Below are 18,350 nucleotides of genomic sequence, written 5' to 3'. Positions count from 1 at the left end.
TGTCTGGTAACAACCTAATTTTCTATATTTTGCCTCAAAAGGGTTTATAAATGTGAGAGGTAGATACTGGTTGGGTTCTGCTTGATAAGTATGATGATCAACCAACTGTCTATTTGCTTCAGTGACATAACAGCTCCATGACATCCCCACTGTATTACCACCCTTGTTGGCTGGCTTTATCCCTAATTTTTTATGCAATTTTAGGGCCCTTTTTTCACTACATGTTAGATTATTCATAGCCTTGGGATTAATTTAAGCTTTATCACCAATAAGATGCTGGGTAAAATTATCAGTTGGATGGACGACTGACAGAGGTGGACAGAAATTGGATCTCACTCCCCTCTTAAAATCTTTAATATTACAGACATCATCTAGATCAGATATTACCTGTATTTCTGGGAGATCATGCAAATTATCAACATTATCCTGTATAGGGGAAATGTATAATGTACCAATTATATTAGGGATTCCTCTAGGTCAGTTATGGCGAACCTTCTAGAGATTGAGTGCCCAAACTACAACCAAAATCCACTTATTTACAGTGAAGTGCTAACATGTCATTTTAAGCTGCAACTTATTGCTATCTGTTCTTCCTCATCTTTCAATCGTATCGGCCCCCTGAGGCCACCAATACAGTTGAAAGAAGGAGGGCATATTCAGACTCATAGCTTCTCGTAGGGTCTCTCTGTAGAAGAATGGTGGCTCCAGAATGAGGACATTGTAGTTCTGTCAAGACCTTCTCGAGTTTCCAGTTCCAAACAGCCAATGAAATGTCGCTTTAATACAGAAGTGAGAGCTGCATCTTTAAATATTTTTGGGAGTTCAGGTGGATTTGGTCCTATTTGGTGAACTCTGTCCTGGAACGATGGTCTGAGTGCCCACAGAAATGGCTACGGCACCCGTGCCATAGGTTCGCCACCACTGCTCTAGATCTTCTTTCCCGTATTTGCATTGGATTATCATACAAAAGCAACAACAAGACATCATTATTAGGGTAGATGTTAGTAAGTTTATCCACATTCTGATTAGTGACCTGATCCTCCCTCTCCAGATAAACTTCCTAAAGAGAAGAGGTATTAGATGAATTTTCGTCAATCTCTTGTGTACATCTTGGGGGTATTGAGGTTATTTCATCACATAAACTGGAATCTGATTATGTTGTCCAAAAATTTGTATTAGATTTCTTCCTTATACAGTGGGTACGGAAAGTATTCAGACCCCTTTACATTTCTCACTCTTTGTTTCATTGCAGCTAATTGGTCATTCTGGCCTCTCATGTGACATCACCTCGCTCTCCCATGCTCCCAGCATAAACATGCATTATTAGCATGCTCTCCCGTGCTCCTGGCTGCTAATTATGTATGTTTTCTAGGTGATCCCAGAGTGTGAAAAGTATTGACGGACAGCGCCTGCATCAAAATGAGGAGGAGCGGAGATGAGTATTTCTATTTTTTGTGTGTTTTTTGAGTGGTTAATTTCCTTTAAGAGAGTTAAATGAAGTAGAAAAGTTTAGCACCATTACATGATCCATAGCTGTGCTGCCACCTGGAGCCTGCACAAAGATACACTCACCGGCCACTTTATTATGTACACCATGCTAGTAACGGGTTGGACCCCCTTTTGCCTTCAGAACTGCCTCAATTCTTCGTGGCATAGATTCAACAAGGTGCTGGAAGCTCCTCAGAGATTTTGGTCCATATTGACATGATGGCATCACACAGTTGCCGCAGATTTGTCGGCTGCACATCCATGATGCGAATCTCCCGTTCCACCACATCCCAAAGATGCTCTATTGGATTGAGATCTGGTGACTGTGGAGGCCATTTGAGTCCAGTGACCTCATTGTCATGTTCAAGAAACCAGTCTGAGATGATTCCAGCTTTATGACATGGCGCATTATCCTGCTGAAAGTAGCCATCAGATGTTGGGTACATTGTGTTCATAAAGGGATGGACATGGTCAGCAACAATACTCAGGTAGGCTGTGGCGTTGCAACGATGCTCAATTGGTACCAAGGGGCCCAAAGAGTGCCAAGAAAATATTCCCCACACCATGACACCACCACCACCAGCCTGAACCGTTGATACAAGGCAGGATGGATCCATGCTTTCATGTTGTTGACGCCAAATTCTGACCCTACCATCCGAATGACGCAGCAGAAATCGAGACTCATCAGACCAGGCAACATTTTTCCAATCTTCTACTGTCCAATTTCGATGAGCTTGTGCAAATTGTAGCCTCAGTTTCCTGTTCTTAGCTGAAAGGATTGGCACCCGGTGTGGTCTTCTGCTGCTGTAGCCCATCTGCCTCAAAGTTCGACGTACTGTGCGTTCAGAGATGCTCTTCTGCCTACCTTGGTTGTAACGGGTGGCGATTTGAGTCACTGTTGCCTTTCTATCAGCTTGAACCAGTCTGCCCATTCTCCTCTGACCTCTGGCATCAACAAGGCATTTCCGCCCACAGAACTGCCGCTCACTGGATGTTTTTTCTTTTTCGGACCATTCTCTGTAAACCCTAGAGATGGTTGTGCGTGAAAATCCCAGTAGATCAGCAGTTTCTGAAATACTCACACCAGCCCTTCTGGCACCAACAACCATGCCACGTTCAAAGGCATCAAATCACCTTTCTTCCCCATACTGATGCTCGGTTTGAACTGCAGGAGATTGTCTTGACCATGTCTACATGCCTAAATGCACTGAGTTGCCGCCATGTGATTGGCTGATTAGAAATTTAGTGTTAACGAGCAGTTGGACAGGTGGCCGGTGAGTCTATATGAGTTATGTCTTTGCAGTAATGCTAATTTTATTGCTGTTACATGATTTTTTTCTCAGATTTCTTTTATCTAATATTGCTTCTTTTACTTTGTTTATATAACTGATAATTATTTTGTGCGGAAAGTAGAGGTTTAACTTTCGGAGCCCCTGCTCTACAGAACATTATATAAAAAATAGTTTGCGCTGCAGCGTCCGTAGTACAACAGACTAAACAGGCAACAGATGCCTCTAATTCAGTGGTCCTCAAACCTGGAGTTGAGAAGTCAGTTGAAAAGATGCATCACTATCAGACTTCTCGACAATCGTTTCCTGCTTTCGGTTTTCTTCCTGTATGCACAGGTGCAGTGTTTGGGGGAGGTCCCCAAGGAACAGGCACCCTTCTTCTGGAGCCATGTTTGTGGCTCTGCCCTCCGATAAAAGTCTATGGGACTGTGAAAAATACGATTGATACACAGGGCCAGAATTATTGGGGGGGGCATTCCTTATTGCTCATGCGCCAGAAGACAACGGATTTGTGCCAAAAAAAGTCTAAAATGCCTTTTGACACATATATGAAGGCTTTTAGATTATTTATTGGCCCTTTACCGTCTCGTCTGACAAAGGGGCGTGGTTTGTGAGAAACGGGCTTGACCATATAAAAATTAGTCTATGCGCCAAAAAATTATGGAGTTTAGTACTTGTTAGTCTTACACTGCTACCGAGTCATCATCACAATGATGAATCTAGTACTGTACAGCACTAGACTAATGTTGTCCAGCTCTGCATTGTTGGTGCCTGTGACTTATTAATGATTTCCCCCCATTATTTCTGGTGCACATTTGGTCAATGGACTTTCTGTTTTGCCTTTTAGTTATTTATTTATTTTTCCCTTAATTTGTTATTATAGCGCACGTTAGTACAATAATGTGATGTTGTTACTGAAATTTATACGACCTTCCTATTTTTTCCTTTCCTTTTTATTTATATAGGGTACACAGATTACGCAGCGCTGCACAGAGCTTCCCAAATCATTCTCTGTCCCCAATGGGTCTCACAGTCTAATCAACCTACCAGTATGTTTTGAAATGTTGGAGGACCTGGTAGAAACCCATGCAAACACAAAGAAAACATACAAACTAATTACAGATGTTGACCTGGATGGGACTTGAATCCAGGTCCCCAGCACTGCAAGGCTGTAGTGCCAACCACTGAGCCACCGCGCTGCCCTTGCAACACAAAATACGCCAAAAAATTAATAAAGACAACTTCACAAAAAAAATGCAATTTCCAAATCCGTGAGACCACCCCACATTCGTAGAAGAAAAAAAGAGTCGGAAAAAGTTTTATTTTTAAGTGCACACTGTGAACTGTGCCTTATTTTAAGCAAAGCAATGTGTTTTTTGCAGTTTGTGAAAATATCAATTTTACGGTAATCCAGATTCTTCAACTCCATTTATGTCTGTAAAGTAAGTTTTTGCTGAAATCTTTATTCATAAATGTGCTAGGCTATACACCAATGTGTTATATCTCTAATGCATTATTAACAAAATGATATGGTTACTACATGGTTGTTTAACCCTTACTTCATCAACTGAAACAGCTTTATCCATAATCTCATGTCATGAAACCAGACAATTAAGTCATCATCAGAAGATCTCTTCACTAGCTGATGCCTCCAGGTTTGCTCAAGAGGATACATGATACAGAAGACTCCCAATAGGTTCTGAGTACTGAATTTTTGTGCCTTCAAATAGCAGTTGCTCTTGACATTGCTGCCCCAAAGCCGCTTGTTCTCACTATAGTTGTTGTTGGGGGAGGGACAGGAGTGTTGACAAGTCATGCTTATGAGGTCCCTGGCCGTGATGATGGCATTAGCTCATCGTCTGGGCTCACCAGAGTAATTGAGTCCAGAAACTGCATCTATATTTATAATTTGAAGTCTTCTCTGTGCTGGTGGATGGAAACCTAGCTGCCGTGACTCCTTTCTCCCCCTCTGCCTACACCTCTGTGTAATCTCACACTGATGTAAGCTTCTTTCTGTATTGCTGTTAAGACAATTTCAAAGTGAAAAGCAGATGAGACGGGGAAGGGGAGATGATAAGAGCCAAAGTAAAAGGAAATATACAATAATACAATGGGGCACATTTACTTAGCCGTCCGACGAAGTTCACCCAAAGTGCATTGTCCAATGATAATGCACTGTGCCGCGATTCACTAAGATCGTGCGCCCGGTATCCTGCATGTGTCGCTCCCCGCTCAGGTCCGACACAGTTCACCTTCTTCTTCCTGGTGTATGTAAGTGCATTGTCTTGCGACACAATTTGAAAGTTAAATCCCGCACTCAGTTTAAATCAGTCTGATCGCCCGACAGCATGGCCGCTAATTTGTGTTGCATGGAAGCCGGCGCCTGTGCCAAAAACCGATCACATGCAACACAATCCCAGCACAAACACCTGTTAAATACCTGTCCAAGCCATGTAATCCCCGAAAAAGACAGAAAGTCCAACGAAAGTGCTATCTGCAACCCTTAGTAAATGATCCCCAATATGTTACAACGTTATAGTAGGAGATTCTAAAGAGAACCAGCTTTAAAGAATGCAACATGTATCTTAATCCATGTTGCATCCTTTGAAATTTTACATACCATAGGCTGGTTTGACCAATTTTGTAAATAGAGACTTAATTTAGCACCAATAATGCATGGACTTGCATGGAATCTCATGTTTCAATTTACACTGCTACAACATGCTGACTAAAAGTCACAAAGTATCCATTAATGGTGTTACTGCCATTCCCTCTGAGTGCATATAGAATGGATGGGCTCTCGTCGGGTTTATTGCCATATTGTGACGATTGTATCTGATTTTAACCAGTATTTTAACCAGTATTACATTTACCGGTACTCGAGTCTTGTTCAATCTGGGTTGGGGGGGAGGGAGGTTATGTTATGTTATTTTGTACTTTTATGCTTTTTGTATAATGTACATTTTTTTTGTTAATCTTAATATACGATTCGTGTTATGATGTTTTCTGTTGGAAAATGGAGTTGGAATTTAATAAAAAAAAATATCTGATTTTTTTAAAAAAATGGTGTTACTCCTTATGCACACAAAACTATACAACTGTAACATTAAAGGAAACCTACCACTTGAAATGACAGGTTTAAGAAGAAAACACCGAGCACCAGCTCAGGCTGAGCTGGTGCCGGAGCTTATTTTTATTAGTGTTTTAAACCGCTGTATCGCGGTTTAAAACACTTTTTAAACTTTATAGCCGGCGCAGGGAGGTACGCGCCCGGTGCTTACCATGCGCGCGACAGTGCGCACGGCTACATAGGAAGTGAAGGAGAGGCGCGCGCATGGTATGCGCCGAGCGCGTACCTCCCTGCGCCGGCTATAAAGTTTAAAAAGTGTTTTAAACCGCGATACAGCGGTTTAAAACACTAATAAAAATAAGCTCCGGCACCAGCTCACCCTGAGCTGGTGCTCGGTGTTTTCTTCTTAAACCTGCCACTTCAAGTGGTAGGTTTCCTTTAAGCCTAAGGTTAGGTTTAAGATGCAAGGGACCCTATTGTATTTGTTACAAAAAATCTTTCTTCCTATGTGGCAAAATACATGATAGATGCCCCCACTGCCTTTTATGTGCGCAAAGTTTTGTCAGCGGTTGCTGCTTATATAAGTAGAAAAGTAGATATAATCATTTTTTTACTGATTTTTTTTTTTCTATTATTCATTCACAAGAGTCACTTATGTAATAATCAGAGGAGAGATGGGGCCGACCTCCCTCTGCTTCTGGCTGATCATTAGCTACTAGGGAGGGATCTGCTCCAGACACAGATATAGACTGCAGGGCGAGCGGCTCTTATATACAGGACACACATACAGTATACACAGAGCTCATACACTTATTCTACCTGTTATACAGGAATCTCCAGGGACTGACACTCTGCAGCCATGAGCGGATCACAGAGAAGCTTGGCCAAGGGTAAGTGTCAGACTGCAAACAAAAACTTTTATAAATATGAGCTTTTATTTTATCTTGGATTTTATAGGGTCAACGGGTTTGCTTGCTGGTTCATTGTGTGGAATTGTGTAATAACTGTTCTGGGTTGGGTTGTCACTGTCATCTATACATACACTCACCGGCCACTTTATTAGGTACACCTGTCCAACTGCTCGTTAACACTTAATTTCTAATCAGCCAATCACATGGCGGCAACTCAGTGCATTTAGGCATGTAGACATGGTCAAGACAATCTCCTGCCGTTCAAACCGAGCATCAGTATGGGGAAGAAAGGTGATTTGATGCCTTTGAACGTGGCATGGTTGTTGGTGCCAGAAGGGCTGGTCTGAGTATTTCAGAAACTGCTGATCTACTGGGATTTTCACACACAACCATCTCTAGGGTTTACAGAGAATGGTCCGAAAAAGAAAAAACATCCAGTGAGCGGCAGTTCTGTGGGCGGAAATGCCTTGTTGATGCCAGAGGTCAGAGGAGAATGGGCAGACTGGTTCGAGCTGATAGAAAGGCAACAGTGACTCAAATCGCCACCTGTTACAACCAAGGTAGGCAGAAGAGCATCTCTGAAAGCACAGTACGTCGAACTTTGAGGCAGATGGGCTACAGCAGCAGAAGACCACACCGGGTGCCACTCCTTTCAGCTAAGAACAGGAAACTGAGACTACAATTTGCACAAGCTCATCAAAATTGGACAGTAGAAGGTTGGAAAAACGTTGCCTGGTCTGATGAGTCTCGATTTCTGCTGCGACATTTGGATGGTAGGGTCAGAATTTGGCGTCAACAACATGAAAGCATGGATCCATCCTGCCTTGTATCAACGGTTCAGGCTGGTGGTGGTGGTGTCATGGTGTGGGGAATATTTTCTTGGCACTCTTTGGGCCCCTTGGTACCAATTGAGCATCGTTGCAACGCCACAGCCTACCTGAGTATTGTTGCTGACCATGTCCACCCCTTTATGACCACAATGTACCCAACATCTGATGGCTACTTTCAGCAGGATAATGCGCCATGTCATAAAGCTGGAATCATCTCAGACTGGTTTCTTGAACATGACAATGAGGTCACTGGACTCAAATGGCCTCCACAGTATCATAGTATCATAGTATCATAGTATATAAGGCTGGAAGGAGACGCAAGTCCATCAAGTCCAACCTTCAAGAATTAAATAAATGTTTTATCCCCATAACCCGTGATATTTTTTCTCTCCAGAAAGTCATCCAGGCCTCTCTTGAACATGTACATAGAGTCGGCCATAACAACCTCCTGCGGCAGAGAGTTCCATAGTCTCACTGCTCTTACAGTAAAGAACCTTTGTCTATGGTGATGGTAGAATCGCCTCTCCTCTAGGCGTAGAGGATGCCCCCTTGTCCTGGTCACAGGCCTAGGTATAAAAAGATCTTTGGAGAGATCCTTGTACTGTCCGTTCAGGTATTTGTACATTGTAATGAGGTCTCCCCTCAGTCGTCTTTTTTCTAAACTGAATAATCCCAAATTTTGTAATCTGTCATTGTATTCTAGTCCCCCCATTCCCCTAATAATCCTGGTTGCTCTCCTCTGCACCCGTTCCAGCTCTACTATATCCTTTTTATATACTGGTGCCCAAAACTGTACACAATATTCCATGTGTGGTCTGACCAGGGATTTGTATAAGGGCAGAACTATGTCTTTATCATGAGAATCTATTCCTCTCTTGATACATCCCATTATTTTACTTGCTTTAGCAGCAGCCGCCTGGCTCTGGTCACTAAAATTAAGTTTACCATCCACCAATACGCCCAAGTCCTTTTCAGCTTCAGTTTTACTAAGTAATTGACCGTTTAGAACATAATTATACTTTTTGTTTCCATGGCCCAAGTGCATAACTTTACATTTATCTACATTAAACCTCATCAACCATTTCTCTGCCCATCCCTCAAGCTTCCACAAATCCCTCTGTAATGCTAAACTATCGACCTCAGTATTTATTACTTTACACAGCTTAGTATCATCTGCAAATATTGAAACTTGACTGTGTAAACCCACTACAAGGTCATTAATAAAAATATTAAAAAGAAGTGGCCCCAATACTGACCCCTGTGGCACTCCACTGGTAACATCAACCCAATCTGAGAATGTGCCATTAATGACCACCCTCTGTTTTCTATCACTAAGCCAATTACTTACCCAGATACACAGATTTTCTCCTATTCCCAGCAGTCTCATTTTATATACCAACCTTTTATGTGGCACGGTGTCAAATGCCTTTGAAAAGTCCAGATATACAACATCCACAGCGTCCCCCAGATCCAGTCTTGAACTTACCTCCTCGTAGAAACCAATCAGATTAGTCTGACAGGACCGATCTCTCATAAACCCATGCTGACGCTGGGTTATAAGGTTGTGCACAGTGAGATACTCCAGGATAGCATCTCTAATAAACCCCTCAAATATTTTCCCCACCACAGCAGTTAGACTTACGGGTCTGTAGTTTCCAGGATCCCTATTTGATCCTTTTTTGTATATTGGTACCACATTTGCTATGCGCCATTCCTGTGGAACATAACCAGTCCTCAGTGAATCTTCAAATATTAAAAATAACGGTCTGTCTATCACCGTACATAATTCATGCAGAACCCGGGGGTGTATGCCATCTGGCCCAGGTGATTTATCTATCTTAGTGGTTGCGAGGCGGCGCCGTACCTCTTCCTGGGTTAAACTGTTGACATTAAAAAAGAATTTACATTATTCCTCATTGTGTCTTCCACCAGGGGATTTTCCTGGGTAAAGACAGTTGAGAAGGCGACATTCAGTAGATTGGCCCTTTCCTCATCTCCTTCCACCATGACCCCCATGTTATTTCTAAGGGGACCCACACTCTCTGTTTTTAGTTTCTTATCATTTATATACTTGAAAAATAATTTGGGATTATTTTTGCTCTCCCTGGCAATATTTCTTTCAGTCTCTATTTTTGCGGCCTTTATCTGTTTTTTACAGGATTTATTTTTCTCTCTATAATCCTGTAATGCCTCATCGCTACCTTCACGTTTTAGCACCTTAAACGCTTTATCTTTCTCGCTTATTGCTTTCCTTACAAGACTAGTTAGCCACATAGGGTTTTTCTTGTTCCTTTTATGCTTTTTCCCATAAGGTATGTGTTTCTCACAGGACTTTTTCAGAATATATGAGAAAAAGTCCCATTTTTGGGGGGGGCTTTTGTCTTTGAGAGCATTATCCCAATCTATGCCTTTTAGGTCTTCCCTTAGTTGATGAAAATTTGCCCTCCTGAAGTTTAGAGTGTTGGTTGCCCCTTCACTAACGTGCTTAGTAAAGCGTAATACAAAATCAATGATATTATGATCACTATTCCCCAGGTTCCCCCCAACCTGTAGTTTTGATACCCTATCAGGTCTGTTGGTAAGGATAAGGTCCAGCAGTGCCCCCCCCTCTTGTTGGCTCCAGGACTAGTTGCGACAGGTAATTGTCTTTTGTTGTTGACAAGAACCTGCTACCTTTGAAGGACCTGCAGGTTTCTGCCCCCCAGTCAATATCTGGGTAATTGAAGTCCCCCATGATAAGTACTTCACCATGCTTTGAAGCCGCATCCATTTCACTTATCAGCATTTCCTCTGCTGCCTCCATTATATTTGGAGCCTTATAGCAAACCCCTAGTAATATTTTATTATTCTTTTTCCCTCCTCTTATCTCCACCCATAGGGACTCCACATTTGCGTTACTGATGTCATCTCGCAGGACGGGCTTGAGGCAAGAATTCACATATAAACAAACCCTTCCCCCTTTTTTATTTATACGATCCTTTCTAAAAAGACTATAACCATCTATAGTAACAGCCCAGTCATAGCTACTGTCAAGCCATGTCTCGCTGATACCCACTATATCATATTTCCGTTCCAACATCAAGAGTTCCAGTTCCTCCATTTTGTTTGTGAGGCTTCTGGCATTTGTGTACATACACTTTATATGGTTTTCCCTGTCCGTATTCCTTTTGTCCTTATTCCCCAATCTCATTCCAGCCCCCCTTCCTCCCCCATGGACTATGACTCTTCCCAGCTCTCTATGTACACCGTCTATTTGCCCTGCACAAGTGTAGTTGCCCTCCCCCCAGGTCTCTAGTTTAAACACTCCTCCAACCTTCTAGCCATTTTTTCCCCTAAAACAGCGGCCCCCTCCCTATTGAGGTGCAGCCCATCCCTACTGTAGAGCCTGTAGCCCACAGAAAAGTCAGCCCAGTTATCCATGAACCCAAACCCCTCCTTTCTACACCAACTTTTGAGCCACTTATTTACCTCCTTGATCTCCCGCTGCCTTTCTGGTGTGGCACGTGGTACAGGCAGTATTTCTGAGAAAATTACCTTTGAGGTCCTTGCCCTGAGCTTATGGCCTAAATCTCTGAAATCATTTTTAAGGACCTTCCACCTACCTGTTACTTTGTCATTAGTGCCAATGTGGACCATGACCGCTGGTTCCTCACCAGCCCCTCCCAGTAATCCATCAACCCGATCCGCAACATGCCGAACCCGAGCACCCGGCAAACAACACACTGTTCGGTATGCACGGTCTTTGTGACAGATTGCCCTGTGTGTTCCCCTAATAATCGAATCTCCCACTACCAGCACCTGTCTGACCTTGCCTGTGCTCCCATTACCCTTCTTACTGGAGCACACATTCCCCTGGTTGCTAGCGGCCACATCTTTCTGCAGCATTGCTACCCCAGAGCTGATATCCCCCTCATCCTCCAGCCTGGCAAACTTATTGGGGTGTACCAGATCAGGACTAGACTCTCTACAACTCTTCCCTCTACCCCGCCTTCTACATGTTACCCAACTAGCTGCCCCCTCACTCTGCACCTCCATACTTCCCTCCCCACACCCATCTTCCCCAGAGAGTTTGTGCTCCAGGAGCAGCAAACTTCGTTCCATATTATCAATTGCAATTGCACAGTCACCAGATCTAAATCCAATAGAGCATCTTTGGGATGTGGTGGAACGGGAGATTCGCATCATGGATGTGCAGCCGACAAATCTGCGGCAACTGTGTGATGCCATCATGTCAATATGGACCAAAATCTCTGAGGAGCTTCCAGCACCTTGTTTTATCTATGCCACGAAGAATTGAGGCAGTTCTGAAGGCAAAAGGGGGTCCAACCCGTTACTAGCATGGTGTACCTAATAAAGTGGCCGGTGAGTGTATATGCCCGTCACTATACTGTATGTTGCAGATGTACTATATATAGAATATTGTTGAAGTGGATTTTTAACATTTGTCATATCTTCGTACGTCTGTGTATGTCTTTTGGCACCAATTACTTTGATATTGCAACATGTTAAAGGGAAAGGGCAATATCTATCACTAAATTACACAATGTCAGTTTGTTGACCATTGTCACAGAAAGCTCTGGACCAATTCCAACCACTTGCAATCTCTTACATATTTTCATGTATCTTATAACCCTTTGTGAACCAATCCGAATCAAAGACTCACTTGAGAGAGAGTGGCCACCTCTCCGGACAAAGATCCAAGTCAGATGGGCAAATTTTTGGTCTTCTTTTCTAGGACCACTGCCAAGTAGAGCAAAGGGTCTAATAAACTTTTTTATTGGTTTTAGGTAGCGCACCTCCCGGACCGGTACCAGAAGGGGTAATTCGGCTCTATAGCATGAGATTCTGCCCCTATGTTCAAAGGGCATTACTTGTTTTGCTTGCCAAAGGAATCAAGTAAGCTCCAATTTTTATGAAGGTTCTATAAGTCTGCATTAGTTTTTATAACAACTGTAACTCTTTAACAATATCCTGTGATTTCAAGGTACAAGAAATAAGAAACTTAGAGGACAGTTTGCTACATCACTCTGTCACTCAGAAGCTTCTGCATGGTCATATGTCATAGTGGGGCTCATTTACTAAGGGTCGCGTGCTGCACTTTTGTCGGACTGTGCACTTTTTTCGGGGCTAAAACAGCTTGCACAGGTATTTAAGAAGTGTCTGCGGTGGGATTTTGGCGCACGCGACCCTTTTGTGGCGCAGCTGCGCTGGCTTCCTTTTGACACATATTAGGGGGTGTGCCGTCGGACGGTCCAACTGATTCGGACCGAGCGTCGTATTTAACTTTTAAATTGTGTCACATGCCCTAGCCTTAAGATGCACCACTAAAAAGATGGTGAACTCTGTCGGACCTGAGCGGGGAAGCGACACTTGCAGGATATCGGGCGCACGATCTTAGTGATTTGCCAGCATTTGACACGCAGCATTATGGTCAGACAATGCACTTTTGGTGAACTCCAGGTATTTAAATGTGCCCCAATATGCAAAGTTTGTTGAAAAGTTTGTGACTATTTAAGGGTCATTTTGCACATCAACCTGCCCTGTTAATCAGCCTGAACTCCACTGTACTGAACTTAACGCAGAATTAGTTCAGTTCAGCTGAGTGACACACATAGACCAAGTTCTGTGAGTCTTGGATTCTCAATACATTCTTTATCTGTGCCTACAAGGTGACTGTCACTTATATGTCTAGAAACATGATTTCCCTTCCCTTAACCAGTCATCTTGATCTGTGCAGACATGAAGTCATCAACATCAACCTAAAGAGTAAGCCGGAGTGGTTTTTTGAGAAAAGTCCTCTGGGATTAGTCCCATCTCTGGAAACCTCTGATGGTAAAATTATCTATGAATCTCCAATTGTTTGCGATTACCTGGATGAAGCCTATCCTGGGAAAAAGCTTAGCGCCACTGACCCCTATGAGAGAGCACAAGAGAAGATCCTTCTGGTACATTTCTCTCAGGTAAGTACTCGGGGGACTTTGAAAATATGAAATTCTATTGAACATACTTCAGATGTTTCCACAGGGGACTGGGTTTGGAAAAGAAAGGAACCTATACTGACCTCACTCCTGTGTCGCTCCAGTACATTTGGTTTAGTTCAGCTAGCAAGAAGTTTTGGGGTGTCATGGGACCTACTTCAGCTACTGAGTAGCCTCCTAGGACCACGGGATATCACATTCATTTTATAGGTGATTTCACTTCCTTTGTTATCTCCTTGTCCAAGAATACCACTCATTGGCTGAAACAAGTCCCAGGACCACCCAAAACTTCTGTCTGGGCACCGATACCAGAGCAACATGGGAGCTGGAGTGGGGTAACTATTTTGTGGTTAAAAGTATTACAAGGGTTTTCCCAGTCTTTACATCTGACACCCCTTTAGTTCAGCTGCCGAAGATGCCAATAGTGCATGGTGCTCATGCTGGTGAGGAAAATGGGTACACCTTGTAGATGCCATACATAGCATAAAGAACATTCATGAGAACAGGACTCCCAGCTTGTCAGGGCAGTGCATTTAATGATGGATTTTTTTTGTATTATCAGTGAAGTTACATAACTTGAAGTCCAAGAACGTGACTTTTATATAGTGCGACTGTTCTTATGTTTTTCTACAGACTAATATCAGTTAATGTATTACTTCAGGTTACAGTCGTATTATTTGAAATTCTGCAAGCGAGGAAGAAAAATCAAGATCTCACTGAGATGAAGGCACGGTGTTTTGAGAAATTCAAAGTCATTGAAGAGGTAAGACATGTATAATAGTGAAGTTTTTAGGTTTTATGTTTCCATTGTTTTCCCATTGTGACCCCGGACCTGTTACCCTTTACGCTCCTCCGCTGCCAGCCCTGATCTTCTGCTCTGCCTCTGACCCTGAACTTTTGGGCTCTGCCCGCCTGTCTTGACCTCCTGCCTGTCCCTGACCATGAACCTGCCTTCCGTTTATGTGCCTCGCCTTGGCTGCCACTGCGGATAAAGTCGCACCTATGGAACAACCGGGTGGTACCAACCCGCTTAGCGGCAGGCTCTGCTGAAAATCGGGTGCCACTTAGACTCCGGTCCCAGGTGTCGGCTTAGGTCATCCTCCGCGGTGGGTCCACTACCCCTGGAGCCTGACACATATGAGGGCTTGTTTTCTGAGGGACAAATTGTGCTTTCTATTGGCACCATTTATCATTCGGTCGCTGTACTGGGAAGGTTTAAAGACTTTGCAGTGATACATAAAGAATGATCAGTCACATGCTTATGACATCACTCTAGGTTCTGCAGAAACGCTTTTATTGATACTGGGAGAGGTACAGTGGCTGATGCTCTCGTAGTGATCGTGTGAAGCCCTTTACCCGATCTCTAGAACACGGTGAGGAGGGTCTAGTAGTGCTGGATCCTTCTGACCTTTAGACTATAAGATGCATGCACTTTAAAGCAACAGTTTACACTTTTATAGTTCCAAAAATAAGGTATATATGTGTCTTATGGAAAGGGAGGAACATTCATATTTTTCTTTTTTTTAAACTTTTTTTTTAATTACCGTATATTCCGGCGTATAAGACACCGCTAAAAATTAAAAAAAAAAACAGATTTGAATTTAACATGGTCCTTTTTTTAATTAAAATTCTTATGACATGCAGGTATATAGCAGGAAAACTGTCGCTCATAAACATAAGGCATACAACAACAACATTACCATCGTCCATTTTACTGTAAATGTTACCATACTGTACCTTAAATTTTTATTTTATTAAATATTCCATGCCATGTACTCAGAAGCGGGAAAAAAATTCCAAATGCAATGAAAATGGTGAAAAAACGCATTTGCGCCATTTTCTTGTGGGCTTGGATATTACGTCTTTCACTGAGCGCCCCAAATGACATGTCTACTTTATTCTTTGGGTCGGTACGATTAAGGGGATACCAAATTTGTATAGGTTTTATAATGTTTTTATACTTTGGTGTACGGAGCTGTGGGTGGTGTCATTTTTTGCGAAATTTGATAATATTTTTAATGATATCATTTTTAGGACTGTACGACCTTTTGATCACTTTTTATAGATTTTTTTATATTTTTCAAAATGGCAAAAAAGTGCCATTTTCGACTTTGGGCGCTATTTTCCGTTACGGGATTAAACGCATTGAAAAAACGTTATTTTGATAGATCGGGCATTTTCGGACGCGTCGATACCTGATGTGTTTATGATTTTTACTGTTTATTTATATTTATGTCAGTTCTAGGGAAAGGATTTGAAATTTTAGGTTTTTTTATTATAATTTTTTTAAACTTTTTTTTATTTTTATTTATACTATTTTTCAGACTCCCTAGGGTACTTTAACCCTAGGTTGTCTGATCGATCCTACCATATACTGCCATACTACAGTATGGCAGTATATGGGGATTTTCCTCATTCATTACAATGTGCTATCAGCACATTGTAATGAAGGGGTTAAAACGAAATAGCCTCAGGTCTTCGGAAGACCCGAGGCTACCATGGAGACGGATCGCCGCCCCCGATGACGTCAAGGGGAGGGGCGATCCCAGGTAAGATGGCGACCCGCTATCTTTTTGAGGCTGCCGGCAGCTTTGCCGGCAGCCAACGCTGTGAAAACGCCCGCGATCGGTGCTAGCAATATGCAGCGAAGACTTACCGGCTATGGAGAGGGCTCAGCGCGGGCGCGATTACCGGCGTATAAGACGACCCCAGAGAAGACAGAAGATTTTTCTGTCTTCAAAAGTCGTCTTATACTCCGGAATATACGGTAGTTACTGCTTTTCAAGCCCTCAAGGGTGTTTGAACCCTAGGGGGTCTGATTGCTTATGCAATATACCGCAACATGGATTTGGATTTTCATCTTCTAGGTATAATACTTCCATTGTGTATTTTTTAACATGTATTTACAGACACTTTCTAAGAAGAAAACTCCTTACTTTGGTGGAAAAGCCGTGTCTATGGTTGATTACATGATCTGGCCCTGGTTTGAACGCTTGCATATAAGTGAAGTTACACAGTAAGATATAAAATATTGTTTTGCTATGCCACAGTGTTCTTGTTGTGAGCTAATTGTGAGATTTTCTGGAAAAAGTCATAATGATTGCATAAAGACTTCTGAAGTACTGTACAGAAATATAATATTCTTGTAGCTGTCCTCCTCATTTTACTTATATAAATATACATTAGGTAGGTTGGTAGGAACCAGGCGACAAATGGAGAGCGATTTGACAGCAATCAGACTGCATAATATTTGGTTGCAGTCTGTTGTCATGGAAACAAATGCATATGTAGAAAGGGTCAAGCTGATGGTACTTTAGTTAACAAGTTCTTATTAAGTCCCTTTGTTTTCATGCCCTCATTGCTAGGACACTTGCTAAGATCACCTATGCCGCATTGTTAAATATTTTTTTTTCTTATTTTTGTTATCCATGGCGACCTTCCTTCTAAAATCAACTTTCAAAATTATGCTTACGTGCCTGAAGGGCTCTGGTGGTGTTTCCAGTGCACATCAGTCCAGCAGCCTCACAAGCTGTTCCAATAAGCAGAACATATTTCCTTCCTCCCCTGCTCTCTCCCTCCTCCTCCTCCTACCTGTGTAATCTAGAAAAATCAGGAAATGTAGGGGGAGGGGAGACTTTCTCTGCTCATTGTAACAGCGGGGGAAAATACATCACTGAGGAGCTTTGGAAACACCCACCAGAGCTCCTAAGAGTCATTAGCATAATTTTAAAAGCTGATTTTAGAAGGAAGGAGACCATGGATAACACATATAAGAAGATTACCACAGTCACGGTGCCTGGATCTATGAGTAAGTGTCACTGGTTATTGTGATGGATTTTCATGGTAGATTTTCTTAAGTAAATAGACATCAGAAATTATGTCCTCCATCATGGGACCATTAATGGATACAACTCGCTCATCTAAACCATTATACTAACTAAATCACTGGAATGGGGTGGTCATGAGTTTGCATGAAGTAAAGCTCCTTCGATTTTCAATGTCTATTGTGGAGGTTGAATAGCGCAGAATGCAGGGGCAGACCTGACCCTTGACCTTCCAACATGTAGGCGTAGTAAATACTGGTATTCTAACAATGATGTAAGTTTATAATACACTTGTATTGTCTATTCCTCTATTACTACTTATAGAAATTAATATTGTGTACATTGGGACATCAATGGACATGAACACATATAAATTATTATTATTATTATTTATGTCTCTAGTTTTCTGGAGAAGCTGCCACGTATCAACGCCTGGCAGAAGCTTATGCTGCAGGACCCATTGGTGAAGGCCACCTATACTGAACCAGATGTGATTACTGGGTTTTTCCACCTATTTTTTGAGGACAGCGTAGATGCTGCTGATTATGGCCTTAAATAAAGTTATTTTGGGTTTAAAAGGGGTTTTGTGAAAATTATACAAAATTTCATAGTGACACAGATGGCAAGCAGCTTGGCATACAGTATGGTTTATGGACTTTTTTTTTCGTTTTTAGGCTATAGATTTATAGAAAATCTTTGTAGTTTCAGGAAAATCTTTCAATAAAATATTTTAAACTATTGCTCCATTATTGTCTGTGTAGTATGAATGGGTCTTATGAAGAGGTATACCTGTATTACTGAGTCAGACACATCCCATCATGTTTCTACAAAACATTACAAGATGCCTATTAAAGGGAACCTGTCATCGGTCACTAAAAGTGCTCTTTCCGTGTATAATGCTGGGTGCGACCGATTCATTAAGAATGTGCGCCAGGAGCTATGTTTCTGTCGCCTTCCCAC

General features: G+C 42.3%; 1 protein-coding gene across 1 annotated transcript; it reads left to right on the top strand.

Moving 5' to 3' along the window:
• The first annotated feature begins 6,572 nt into the window (after nucleotides 1-6,572).
• On the top strand, nucleotides 6,573-18,129 carry LOC140106625 (glutathione S-transferase omega-1-like). The gene is made up of 6 exons (XM_072131157.1): nucleotides 6,573-6,737; nucleotides 12,376-12,484; nucleotides 13,326-13,548; nucleotides 14,228-14,329; nucleotides 16,476-16,582; nucleotides 17,793-18,129. The coding sequence occupies exons 1-6, from the start codon at nucleotides 6,707-6,709 to the stop codon at nucleotides 17,947-17,949; spliced, it is 729 nt and encodes a 242-aa protein (XP_071987258.1). The 5' UTR covers nucleotides 6,573-6,706; the 3' UTR covers nucleotides 17,950-18,129.
• Nucleotides 18,130-18,350: the final 221 nt, after the last annotated feature.

Source organism: Engystomops pustulosus, chromosome 11, assembly GCF_040894005.1.
Source record: "Engystomops pustulosus chromosome 11, aEngPut4.maternal, whole genome shotgun sequence".
Lineage (NCBI taxonomy): Eukaryota > Metazoa > Chordata > Amphibia > Anura > Leptodactylidae > Engystomops > Engystomops pustulosus.
The sequence above is the reverse complement of the archived record's forward strand: the minus strand, read 5'-3'. Positions and strand labels throughout refer to the sequence as shown.

What these genes read in the sequence shown, in the direction of transcription:
- LOC140106625 (XM_072131157.1), top strand. Translation starts at nt 6,707, where the DNA reads ATGAGCGGATCACAGAGAAGCTTGGCCAAGG. An exon ending in TTGCTTGCCAAAGGAATCAA is followed by an intron (nt 12,485 to 13,325) that starts GTAAGCTCCAAT and finishes TGATCTGTGCAG; the next exon opens with ACATGAAGTCATCAACATCA. An exon ending in AATTCAAAGTCATTGAAGAG is followed by an intron (nt 14,330 to 16,475) that starts GTAAGACATGTA and finishes ATGTATTTACAG; the next exon opens with ACACTTTCTAAGAAGAAAAC.